Below are 13,576 nucleotides of genomic sequence, written 5' to 3' on the forward strand. Positions count from 1 at the left end.
CACTGCTTTATGGTACAGAGGCCAAAATTGAAGTGCAAAGATAGGCAGAAGATGCTAATTCTCAGCTTCTGTTTCTACAAGGGCTCACATCCCAATAATGAAAGAGATTTTAAAGGGTATTTCGATTACAGTTGATTTTTGCCTTAGGAATTTGATTTCAGAACTGATTCCACTGTAGTAGGATTTGAACAGGGAGGATGTAGCAGAAGGAAGGAAAGCTTCAAATGCCAGCATTGTGTCTGCAGGCTTTGACAGTGAGCTCTTCTTCAGCCAAGAAATGTCCTTTTATTCCTACTACTTGTTTCCTATCATGCGGATATATATACAGTCGTGTCAATTAATGACAGGGATACGTTCTGAGAAATGCGTTGTTAGGTGATGTCATCATTGTGCAAACATCACAGTGTTATACAAACCTAGATGGTATAGACTACTACACACCTAGGCTCTATGGTACTAATCTTATGGGACTATCATCATATATGCTGTTCATCACTGATAAACGTCGTGCAGTGCATGAATGTACAGCTGATGAGCAAGACTTGCAGGAAAGACTCTCAACTTCTGGATAAATGGAATGACAAGATAAAAATGTTATTGAATAAAAGTAAGGCTGACTCTAGTAGATAAAGATAGCTGGGAATAAGAAGAAACTAAGTGAAAGAAACTAGTTAGTAATAAATCCAGGAGTCAGGAGAATAAATTCAGCATTTACTTTAATTCACAGAACTAATAAATATTTTTGAAGAGCTTTAAATCATTTGACTCAGATGGTCCAGCTTCTCCACTACTTACTCAAATGACTTGGAACTGCTTTTACTTCTATGATTTTATCTTATAATAACATTAGTTTTAAAATGTAATATCTCACATTTCCAATTGATAATAAATGAAAGCAATAATTTTAACGTCTCCATTATCTTCCTAATTCATCAAAATGCAAACAATGATGAAAGTTTGTGAAGCGAAATACTATGCATCTTACAGTCTGAGTATCACAGTAACTTGTTTTATATGCTGGATAATGAAATAAGACTGCAGACATTTCAATAAAAAGTTAAAGGTATGTAGAAAAAATATAACCAGCGGACCCAAACAATCCACTTCATATTAATTTTCAAAGATGATGTCCTTCTAAACAAATATTTGATACAGAAATTATCAGGATGAGCATGCCATTTCAATCATTAAAAAAGCTCCACAGCTCCCACAGTAACTAGAGAAGTACCTAATGTATTTGATTCTCCAAAAATTGAGCGCTGCAGTTATCAGCTAATAAACAGATGACAGGCAGAACAGTCAGCTGAAGACAATATTGTTATTTTCACCTGCACTCCTATGAACAGATGGACACCTTATTCCAATTTTTTTTCAAAACCATTTTGAACCAATGAGTCTTTTGTTTATCTAACCTGATTCTGCAGAATTTCAAGATTCCTCAATGTTGTTCCATTAATTGTCATAAATTCCATTTCACCCGAGAACTGTTTAAAATTCCTGTAAAAGAATGAAATATGAGCCATGATGTAAGTAAAGAAATTTTTAAAACTAATTTAGGCACTGAAAATATTCTGGTAACCTTAGGAGAAAAGTTAGCTCTGATAGGAAATCAAACCAAAAGGAGTAAAAAGAATATTCACCTTTTGAATATTGTCAGCTATTGATGCTGGTGCCGTTAAAAAGAATGATGCAAGAGAAGGACAGCTGCTCTCACACCAAAATAAGGACAAGGAAGGGAAGTCAATGGTACCACCATTTTTCTGTTTTTTCTTTACATTTCCAGGAATAAACCCAAACATAATCTTTTATTATTGGTGGAGCAAGTGGTAATATCTTTAGGAAAAGCTACGCAAATTAACTAGAAAAATATGTCAAGACACTTAAAAAAGTTCTCCTCCTTATTCTTTAGCATGTGATCATCTTGATAAACTCTTTAACAGCTTTTAATCAAGTTTGATCTGTACAACAAACGTTATTTACCCTGTAATTAACAACACACATTAGTGTTACTAATGTTTTATAGAGTATGAAACTGAAAAGTGGCAGAAATTATTTCTTTAAGCTCAAGGAATTTACATTTTCCTTGTGTCCTTGTAACTATCCCAAACAAGATTAAAAGTTCAATAAATTTCAAATAGACTTGAGTATTGAGTTGCCATATGATTAATAAATTTATGCACAATTCCAATTTTGTCCTTATTAGTCTTTCATGTTAAAAATATATTCATCAATGCATTACTAATACAGTAATTCAATTTCCTTTAGAAGCCATTCCTTTGACATTTCTATCAACAGCTCTTACAGACTTACTGGCTTATTTTTAAAGGCAAGAAAAACAACGCAAGTCGCTAAACCATTTGGAGAGAAAGCATGAATGCTTGCATTATAAATCTAACCACACTTATTACGGCTGTAATGGGATTTAAATACAATCCAGGTTCCCTAGCCAGTTATGGAAACAAGCTTCATGCAAGAATCTAGAGCCTAAAATCAGAGCCAGTGCTCACTGAGAGATGCCTTCACGTCTAGATGACTCCTGCATCTAAAGCACCAGAGCCCTGAAACAGAAAGAACTTACTGCATACTTGGAATGTTGCCTAGCAACTGAATGCTGTCCTGTGGCAGTGTAATTTATCTGTGACAAGTTTGACCTAGCTTCCAAAGGAGGATAACTTATCGATGATTTTCAAAGGGAAGCAACTCCAACACTGACTGATAGAAGGTGTATGTGGCCCTTTGTCTCCTTGTAGCAGTTAATTTGCCTTGCATTACAGCAATTTATGCTCTTCTGCTACCCTCATTAATAGACTGAAGCTCCTTGAAGGGAAGGGTTATTTATGTCTTAGACCTTTTGCAGCACCTGCAGAGCCTAACAGAAGGTAGATGCTCAGCAAATGTCTGCCATCTTCCTATGGGAAAGCCAGTTTGGGTTTGTTTGTCTCCTTTGAGACACCAAGCTCAGAAACATCTGTGAAACACGCAGGGACAGTAATAAGATATAAAACATTATTTTCAAGAAGAAACAATCAGGTAGTGATTGGTTGTGTAGGTAACAGGTGTTTAACAGCTTCATGGCCAAAGATCCAAGCTGGAAGAGCCGATAGCCTGGACTACAAGTTGCAATCTAACCAATTGTCATGCGTTTAAATATAAGTCATTTAATTCTCCTGTTCCTGACAGTTAGGTTTAACCTACACAATTAATTATTGAGTACCTTAATCAGACATGAACTCTGGGGGGATGCTTAGCTGGCTTGTGAGAAAGACCCATAATCAAGAACCATCAAAACCCCATAATCCAGTAGCCTTTCCTAAAAACATCTCAGCTAGCTGCCTTTATTTCCCATGCACGCCAGAGGTGCAAGATAAATAAGCGGCATTTAAGATGTGTAAGCTGTCCAGAAATACTGCTCAGCTGCCTTCACCCTCACAAGAAATTGTATACCCAACAGTCCATACCCCAAGGAATGGTGTCTTAGGTTTAAGATTCTGGAAGCATCCTCCACTCCACCAATTATCTGAGGGTTTTATCACCTAATTCCAACTAAAAGTGCTCCTATCATGCCTCAAGTGAACCTGTGAAGCAAGGCACTGTCAGGACATCAAGACGGAAAACTGGAATTTCATGGAGCTTACAGAAGAGTTTATGTGATTGCTCTTGTGCCTGCTTGCTAAAATGTCTACGTGTGGCAGCCTTTGGTTTGGACTCACATACGCTTGGCAGAGAGACAGCTGGAGAGGAAGCTTGGAGCCCTTACCTACATATAATCACCGGAAGTCCCAATATCTACAGTATCAAAAAGTACCCAATAACCATGAACAACCAAATAGGCTTAAGTTAGCTCACAACACCAGATCTTCAGAGAGAAAAAGTATAGGTTCTTTTCTTAATTAGTAGTATTGATGAGATGTGCATATGGTTTTTTATTTTATTGTTTTTGCTGTTACTGAAGAAGTCACCTAAGTCTCAAAGTAGATGCAGTGAGAAATAAAGAGTTTCTACAAACTGACATCTACATTGATTTCAATAAAGGAGATCAACCACTAGGCAATATTAAATCAGACTTATTCCTATGGAACACTAATTATCAAGCAACTGTAAGAAGAACTAACTACGCTTTTGGGTTTCCCACATGTTTGGCTGATAATGTATTCTGGAGTTGGGACTCTTCCTTCCAAATACAAAAGAAATTTCCTTCTGTCAGTGCCTATTTCCATTAGGAATTATATACATTTTTGAACTAAGAGTTGTTATCTGCCAGCACCCTTAGCAATTCAATGGTATACGATCACTGATCTGAAACACTCAATCCTAAATTATTTATCCTTTTGGAAGAAGCCAAATTTTATGTGCTTTGAAATCAGTCTCATACAGAATGCCTGGCTAAAGTTCATGCTGTGTGAACCGGGATAGAAATCTCATAAGTAACATGGGAAAATACTTCATTAATATTTCAGACAACAAAAATACAAAGGATGCTTTCTTTTTCCTCAACTTTTATAATGGGAAGAAATGTTCTGGCTGAAAACTTGTCAGAGAAATTTAAGACTCTATATCATTCCTACACAACTTTAAAAAAAAGAAAACCAATCTTCCGATTCAGACAAAAGCAGTAAAGCTACAAATGTTATATGAAAAATCAACCCCTTACAAAGATCTTATTTAAATATTATTATTTGAAAATGGAAACAAAGAAAAAAAACTACCCCATTACATATGAACTCTATAGTGGGACACAGTTCTTTACGTGCAGTTTCCAAAGTTCATACTTTCACCATTTGCCTAAGCTTTCAGTGGTTAATTTTATTTATGACTATAAATTATATTATAAAACTTCAGTTTTATTGTAGTTCACTTCTACTTGAGTTGTAATTAAACAAAAAAACTATCTTTGCATTCACAAATGCTGCCAATAAATGCCTTAGAGAAGAAAATACTAAGAAAGGTGTATAACAGGTCCCCAAGACCACTGCCTGGTTCAGTGATTCACTGGGAGGACTCAGCACATGGTCGTACTCACAGCTATGATTGATTACAGTGAAAGGATACACAGCAAAATCAGAAAAGGGAGAAAGTACATAAGGTAAAGTCCAGAGGAAAGCAAGAGCTCAATAATTTTTTGTAGGGGGATGTCCTGTACATTTTAAGATATTTAGCAGTATCTCTGATCTCTACCCATCAGATGTCATTAGTTTTACTAATGAAAGTAAAGATTCTACGTTATCATTCTGTTTTAAGAAGTTTTCTAAGAAAAAGTATTTGCAGTTCACCTTGGGTAGATTTTCTCATTCCTTCCTAAATTTCCAAAACCTATTTGACGTTCTGACCACATCAATCTTAATAAAACTCATCTGAAATGACAAAAGCACTCATTTCCAAAAATTAAAAAAAGTTAATTCCTTTAAAACTTCATAAATTTAGGAATCAGGCTAACTGTGTCATAACAACTATCTAATATTCTTCACGTTCTATTTATTCTACTACTTTGCTCTGAAACAAACCTACTTAAACTCTCAAACTCGGAACCTCAAAATTTGCCTTATCTAATAAATAATAAAACTTCACCTAATCCATCTTTAAGAACAATTCCTGAAATACTATATTTTCCTCAAACAACCTCAAATTCTATTGTAAAGGCACAGAGACCTTTAAATAAATGAACATCAAGATTTTTATGAAACATGCAGCAATTTTTGTGAAAGCATTTGTAAAACAAGGCAACTAAATTTTCCCCCAAATCCTAGCTCTTGAACTAAGTTTAACCACACCTTATGCTGCTGAATTTTTAAAGTAACACAACTGAAATTTAAATATACAAGGAGAACATTCACGTTTTCCAAAGTAATCACCTTGAGAAGCAATATTCTTTTTCCAAAATATAAGAACTATGGAATTACTCCTTTGGAATTATCCTCCCAGTTGAATTACATGCCACCTATAAAACATCATCACTCACATTTCATTTTTAATCAAAAACAATAGTACCAGTTTGATCACAATCTTTATTAATTAATCTTGGCTCCCAATGACATTTTGGCAATTTCCAAAATCAAATCCACTTACAGGATGAAGAATTCCTTCCTTCCTTCTTTTTCCTTAATCCTATATTTACTGACTGCCTACCAGGTACTTACATATGCTAAGTGATACACCATGTGCGGGCCTAACACTTTGGACCTCTTTATATCTTTTTCGTCTTTGGTTCTGTGGAAATGAGAGGAGGGCTTACCCAAAAGGCAGAATAGATACTTACTAACCCACAAGCAGGTCCAGTTCCCTGACCCCCCTCCAACACCATCACCAAACGTGAGACGAGGAAAGTTCAGCTTCACTCAATTTATCAGGTGGGGTAATTTAAAAATAAGCTATTTTAATTTTAGTACAAATAAACATTTTACGTCTTACTGTTTAGTATTATTTTTACTTTGAATTAAATATGAGGAGAACATAACAATGTTTTCAGACACAAATTCGTCTACTGCTAAACACATGAGAGCCTGATTTAAAAAAAACAAAAGTCAGTTTGCTTATCCCAATATTAATACTTCATTGCTTGGTGATGTAGGAACAAAAAACAAATCTTAAAGAGCAAGCTATTAGTCACTAATCCCACCTCACTTAGTCAGCGCCTTCCTATCATGAACAAGTCAAAGGGTAGGTAGCTTGTCATCCTTTCCTTATGGGGATCCAACACAATCAGCCATATAGGTCAATCTCTAAAGTAAGTCTCCCATTATTGGAGCTTAAAGTGGAATTCAATGAGGTACCAGACCAGGCTGCTACGTGTGTGTGTGTGTGTGTGTGTGTGTGTGTGTGTGTGTGTAAGACTGGCCCTGAGCTAACATCCATTGCCAATCTTCCTCTTTTTGCTGAAGAAGATTAGCCCTGAGCTAACACCAGTACTGACCTTTCTGTATTTTGTATATGGGATGTCGCCACAGCATGGCGTGATGAGCAGTGTACAGGTCTACACCCAGGATCCAAACCTGCCAATCTCGGGCCACCAAAGCAGAGGGCACGAACTCAACCACTACTCCACCAGGCCAGCCTCCAGGCTGCCACTTTTTCTAACAAAATGTTTCAGCCATATTAAACATATACAGATTAATACAGTACCCAGGTTAAAAAACAAACATCAATTAGAACTTCCCTGTGCCATTTTCCCCACCAACCTTTACAGTTTGCCCTTCTTCCCCACTGGAAGAAACCACTCTTCTGAACTTGTTCATCATTCCCACACATGTCTTTATACCTTCCCCATATATGCATATATTCCTGAGCAATAAACACTATTGTTTCACGTGTTTCTAACTTCATATAACGGTATATACTGTGTGTTCTTCAGCGATTTGATTTTTGGCTCAAGATAATGTTAATGAAATTTTTTAAATATTGATACATGTAACTCCATTCCATTCATTTTTATTGCTGTATTTATATTGCTTGAATGTAACACATGAATCTACTCTCCTGTTGATGGACATTTAGATTGCTTTTAAACAGGACAAACCTGCTTCCAGAGAAATGACATTCTGTTCTATCCTGAATACCACACAGAAAACACACACCAAAAAAGACATTAGGAAAAGATTCCCAAGGGACCTGCCTTTCTTCCACCCTCCCCAACAACCTCAAACCAGCACCACCTCTCTGATTCCCAATTCATATTTGGCCATTTTACTGGCTAGCTCCTATCTGTCCACCCACCTCTGCAAAACACGAAGTAGCTTACTTATCCAGGATCGGTATGATGAAGGGTAATTCTTCACAGAGCCAAAGACAAGGGACTGGTGAAGGTGGAATATAGAAAGGCAAGAAAATTATCCCACCACGTTTTTTTATTCCACTGGTTTTTAAACTAGTATTTTCTTAGAATGTCAATTACCAGCTTTTAAATCTCTGAAATCTACCAAGTTAATCACTCTTTTAAAAAGCTGTCTACGTTAGTAGCTGTCCTCTTTCCTCTTTATCTCCAAATTTATGGTCTATGAAATAAGAACTGAAACCAAGAAGAAGAAAGGCAGTGAAGTTTTATGAATGCTCTTTAATACCACTTAATCCCACTTCTTAATACTACTTGTCAGTTAACTGTGCTTTAGTAGAAAGCACAGTTTTGTAGTTAAAACTATAATACATTAAATAGCTATCATGAATACAAATTAACAGAATTCTTAAGGATTCTATCAATATTTTTACATCAATGAATAATTTTAGTATTCTTCAGCAACACCACACAATTCATCCTTGTCCCCAAATACAGTATTCAACAGCAGGTGAACTTCTCTGAGTACAGTACTTACCAAATTCAATTTAAGAAATGTTTTTAATGTAACCCCCCACCTTTTTTTTTTTTTTTTTGAGAAATCACTTACTTGGGTTTGGAAAGCACCTTTTCCAAGTTAAAATCTTTGAGGTATCTTATTATGGCAGCCAAGGAGCAAATCACAGCCTTCTCCAAGTTAATGATGCCAGAGAAACTTTGAGAACCTAAAAAAGAGAACATACACCTTCATTAAAATTATTATTCACCATTATTAAAAACAAACCTTAAGTTAAATAAAATGTAGTTTATGGTTATTGAAATAATAATTCAGACAATACCTCCTAAAATTGCCCTTTGGAACAATGTAGAAGGTTATGAATACCTAGGGCACGGAAAAAAGGGCATTTTCTGATGGAGGAACGAAGCTTTTATGGAAAGCAATACACCAAGTTTTTCAAAATGTAAAATGCTCATCCCCTTTGACCCAGGAATACTCCAAAATGCTTGTCAAAAATGTGTATACAAGGAGGGGAGTTGAAAAATCTCTGTAATAGTAAAACTAGAGACAACCTCACTGAACATCAACCGGGTAATAGTGAAGTATCTTTTGGTCAGTCCAGATTGCTATGCACCTACTGACAGGAACGACTTACAGCTCCCTGTACGGATACGGAAAACCATTCACAATATATTGCTGAGTGAGGGGAAAAAGGTGTATGATCATTCTCATCGCTCAGCAGGAATATTGCAACAGCTTCCCATCTGATCTCCCCTTCACCACTGTGCCCTATAGGGTATTCCTAACAGAGCAGCCAAAGGAATCCTTTTCTTTTTAATCCTAGTTGTAAATCATTCTAGTTCTATACGGGATGCCACCACAGTGTGACTTCATGAGTGGTGTGTACGTCCGCACCCAGGATCTGAACCTGCAAACCCCGGGCCGCTGAAGTGGATGGAGCACACAAACTTAACCACTCGGGCCCAGGGCTGGTCCCTAAAGGAATCCTTTTTAACAGGTACACCACATCATTAAAATACTCTGCTTAAAAATCCTCCAACATCCCTCAACTCACCGAGAGCAGCAGCTCAAGCCCTTACAGTGGTGTATAAGGCCCTGCACTGCCTGCCTTCACTCTCCTCTTTATCTCTGCGCTCACCTCCTAATCTTCTCCCCAGGAGTTACTCTGTTCCAGCACCCAGGCTCCTTGCTATTCCTTAAAGATCCCAGGCACTTAAGATACGCTGTCTCTGTCTGACACACTGTTCTTTCACGTGTCCATATGACTTCCCCTTAATCTTTCAATCTTTGTTCAAATCTTCATTCAAGTGAGGCCTTCCTTCACCACCCTATTTCAAAGTTCACCCTCTTCCCTGCCTTATTTTCCTCATAGCACTCATCACCCTCAAACGCACTAACTTATTTTATTGTATATTTCCCCCATTAGAATGTAAACTCCAGAAGGGCAGGAATTTATGTCTGTTTTATTCCTTACTGTACACACAATGCCCCCATAATAGGCATTCAATAAAAATTAGTTGTAAGAATAAACCCAAGTTATATTAAACAAATACAGAATTACATATGTATGTATGTATGTGTGGATTTGTACATAAAAAAATTCTTAAGGATTTGAGAGAAGAGACTTCTACTTTTTTCTTTATATACTATGTTTTGATTTTTTTTTGCAATAGGCATTTATTACTTTTAGAAATAAAAAAATTACAAAATATCCTCTACAAATCAGTAATACAAAATATCTTATTAATTTCAACTATAGCTTTTTATAATACCAAGTTGTAAATAAAGAGTTAACAAAATCCTTCTAGTGAGAACTTCATCTTTTAACTTTCTAGCTCTGTTCCCCAAGAAACCTCATAAAGATGAAGTGTTAATGTGTTATCTGGCAGCTTTGTATATGATAAAAATGACCTGAAATCAGTAAACTGCAACTGGATTAGGAGGAATTAGAAATACCTGATTCCAGGATTTGGCCTTCTCAGAGTACACTGACTCTTTGCACCTGACATGTCTCTTGTAGAAATTCCAGCAAGAGATATGGGTTCCTGTAGGGCATGGGGCTTCTAAGCCAGGGCAGATCCTGCACCCATCTGATGTGAATCTCCTTTCTTTGCACCTGAGCTATCTTGGGGCGGGGTGGGGGTAGGGGGGTGACCAGACAATGGGATGAGACAGAAGTGCCCAATGGCTCTGTGGGCTGCTGTAAAAACTGCTGAGGAGTACTCCCACTAAGAGGAACCTGTCGGTAAGCTAGGTTTTCTGTCCTACATCCTTCTAAGTAAGTCTGACTCCAAGAGTGGCTTATGGTAGTCTTGTGACTCAGTCTCATCTTTAGTTGAGCATAAGCCGACAATCCCTTGGTGACAACGTAGACTGGCATCATAAGTGGGTTACACTCTCTGCCACTCAATTCAATTTGGCTAAGGCACCATGAGATTAAAAGGGATGGAGAAAGAAACGCTAACAAGACACTGATGCCTGGGAGGGAGCTGGGGGAGGCTGATCTACCTCTGGTCTAGTGGTGAAAGCTCTGCAGCTTGTGATAAGGGATAAAAATGAACCTTAACATAAGCTGGACTGGCAGAAATGAGGGATACAGACCAAATCAAACACAGGTAGCTGCCTGAGGAAATGTGAATTAGATAAATAATGATTACCTAACATATTAAGATCCCGTCACTAATGTTCTAGTACTTTAATTCTGGCAATCACTTTGGAAATGCCAGACTTTATCAGGAAATTTATCCAAACAGTCTATAAAATTTCAAGGAAAATAATGAGCCATCTTTTAAGAGAAGCAAAAAGGAAGGTTGTTCAATAACTAACTCCTTAGACGCCAATGAATATGTCAAAAATATCCAGTAACTAAATGGTCATAACTAGAAAGAAGAAGCTGCAATGGTATTTTTGATGAACACAAGAACAGTGAACTCTTCTCTCTACTTCTTCCAGTCATTTATTGGTAATTATTTAGTTTCCATTAAATTGAAAGCCAAACTTGCACCTTTATCCAAAGCTCAACTCAGTTACATTGAAGACATATGGCTAACATGTACAAAATACTTACCTTTGACGTCAACTACATCTTTTGCATAAAACTCTGTAACCATCTGGAAAGCATGACTGTATTCAAAATACATGTTATCCATCCTTTCTACTCGAATTCTGTCATCCCGCACACTGAAAGAAAAAACCAAAAATTTCAAAGATAATTATCCATATTCTTAAATTATCTGTATACAGAACTTGGCCTGGCCAAAAAAATAAAGACTCATTCCTCTTCTCTCCCAAGTTGAAGAAAAAGAGAGAAAGATCTAAAGTTTTCCTGTCAAAAGACCTCATTTCATGAAACATGATTATTACTTTTACTACTGGTATTTTATATCACCCAGCACAGTGTAAGTACTTTAAATATATTATTATCAAGAACTCATTGAAATTAAGGTCAATTATTTTAAGATATACAAAAATGGAAAAGCGTCATTTTAATTTAATTACATCTTTTGTTTAAACACTCAACAACAGAATACATCATCAACGAATTCTCTGAAGTGGCATTTTTGTCTGGTTGGCTTTTTGCTAAGTCCACTTCTATCACAGCCTCCAGTCAAATATAATGAATTCCCCTTACGTCAGCTCTCACTCTTTATTTAAAGTGGTTCTATAGTCTTTTTAAAATACGTGTATATATATATATGTATGTCTCTATATATATGTATGATTATGTCAATACACAAAATCCTATCCTCCAGGCTGGGTAGCGCACTTTCTTTTCCACTTTTTTCTTGCTTGGCTCCCCATTCCCCCTCCTTCTCCTCTCCTTTCCTTCTCTCACCTCTCCCCCAACCCGTGTCAACAGCCTAGGAGGAATCCTTCCTTACTTTTTTCATGTTCATATGACCACACAAGATTATATCACACACATACACACACATTCATACATGTCATTGTTTTATAAAAATGGGATGACTTTATACACACTTTTGGGCATCTGGTTTTCTTCACTGAGCAGTAACTCTTGGAAATCTCTCCATATAAAGGGACCTAGCTACAACTCATTCTTTTTAATGGCTGAAAAATATTTCATAGTATGTAAAAGCCATAACTTATTCAACCATTTCTTTATTATTAGATATTCACTTGGTGTCATCATGTAGTCACATGTAGCTTTAGAACATTTTTATCTAAAACGTAATCAACCACTACAGATACAGTTGTAGCCTGCACACATGCCTCCTCAGCCATATTCATCTCTCTGTCTTCAGAAGTAAACACTATCTTTAATTTGGTATATACTATTACCATGTGTATTTTTACACTTTACAATATATTTTAGCATTTCACACAATATACTGTATTATCTCATGTCTTAAATTTTATGTAAGTGGCACTTTATTATATCTATCCTCCTACAACTTGCTTTTGTACTAAGTATTATATTCCTAAGATTTATACATGAAGACAGATGTACTTCTTTTTAAATTTTTAACTGCTAAGTATTCCATTATTTCTTATATTTTCTAGTAAATTTTTAAAATTTGCTTTTCAAATTTAATTCAATCACCTGAATTTATATTGGGGATGGTGTGAAGTCAGAAATACAATTTGATTTTCTACACAATTATCAATTAATGATCAAAGCACCATTTATAGAACATTCCATCTTTTCCTACAGATTTAAAGATTTTATTTTTTTCCTTTTTCTCCCCAAAGCCCTCCGGTACATAGTTGCATAGTCTTCATTGTGGGTCCTTCTAGTTGTGGCATGTGGGACGCTGCCTCAGCGTGATTTGATGAGCAGTGCCATGTCCACGCCCAGGATTCGAACCAACGAAACACTGGGCCGCCTGCAGCAGAGCGCGCGAACTTAACCACCTGGCCACAGGGCCAGGCCCTCCTAGATTTATAATGCTACCTCCAACGCACGTCACATTTCTACGTATGTGTGGCCCTATTTCTGGTTTCTCTATTCTTTTGGTCTACCTCTGTATCAGGACCACAGCTTCTTTTTTTTTATTATTATTATTCTTCCCCCCCAAAGCCCCCCAGTACATAGTTATATATTCTAGTTGTGACTGCCTCTGGTTGTGCTATATGGGACACCACCTCAGCATGGCCTGATGAACAGTGCCATGTCCACGCCCAGGATCCAAACTGGCGAAACCCTGGGCCGCCGAAGCGGAGCGTGTGAACTTAATTACTCGGCCAGCCCCAGGACCACAGTATCTTAATGTCCATGGCTTGGTATCTGTATCTGTGGCAAGGCCCTATCTTGCTTTCAGATTGTATCAGCT

At 36.9% G+C, this 13,576-nt stretch overlaps 1 protein-coding gene across 2 annotated transcripts in view; it reads right to left on the reverse strand.

Moving 5' to 3' along the window:
* MSH3 (mutS homolog 3) overlaps window positions 1-13,576 on the reverse strand; it is a 157,849-nt gene that overhangs the window by 99,941 nt on the left and 44,332 nt on the right. For both annotated transcript variants that reach the window (XR_011425697.1, XM_001503855.5), the window contains exons 9-11: window positions 11,350-11,462; window positions 8,373-8,487; window positions 1,413-1,497 (exon numbers count right to left, since the gene is read on the reverse strand). Coding sequence is in view for 1 of the 2 variants with exons in the window: in XM_001503855.5 (XP_001503905.3) it covers window positions 1,413-1,497; window positions 8,373-8,487; window positions 11,350-11,462 (313 nt within the window). In the remaining variant the exon portion in view is untranslated. The remainder of the gene's footprint in view (window positions 1-1,412; window positions 1,498-8,372; window positions 8,488-11,349; window positions 11,463-13,576) is intronic.

The sequence above is a fragment of the Equus caballus genome, chromosome 14, assembly GCF_041296265.1.
Source record: "Equus caballus isolate H_3958 breed thoroughbred chromosome 14, TB-T2T, whole genome shotgun sequence".
Classification (NCBI taxonomy): Eukaryota; Metazoa; Chordata; class Mammalia; order Perissodactyla; family Equidae; genus Equus; species Equus caballus.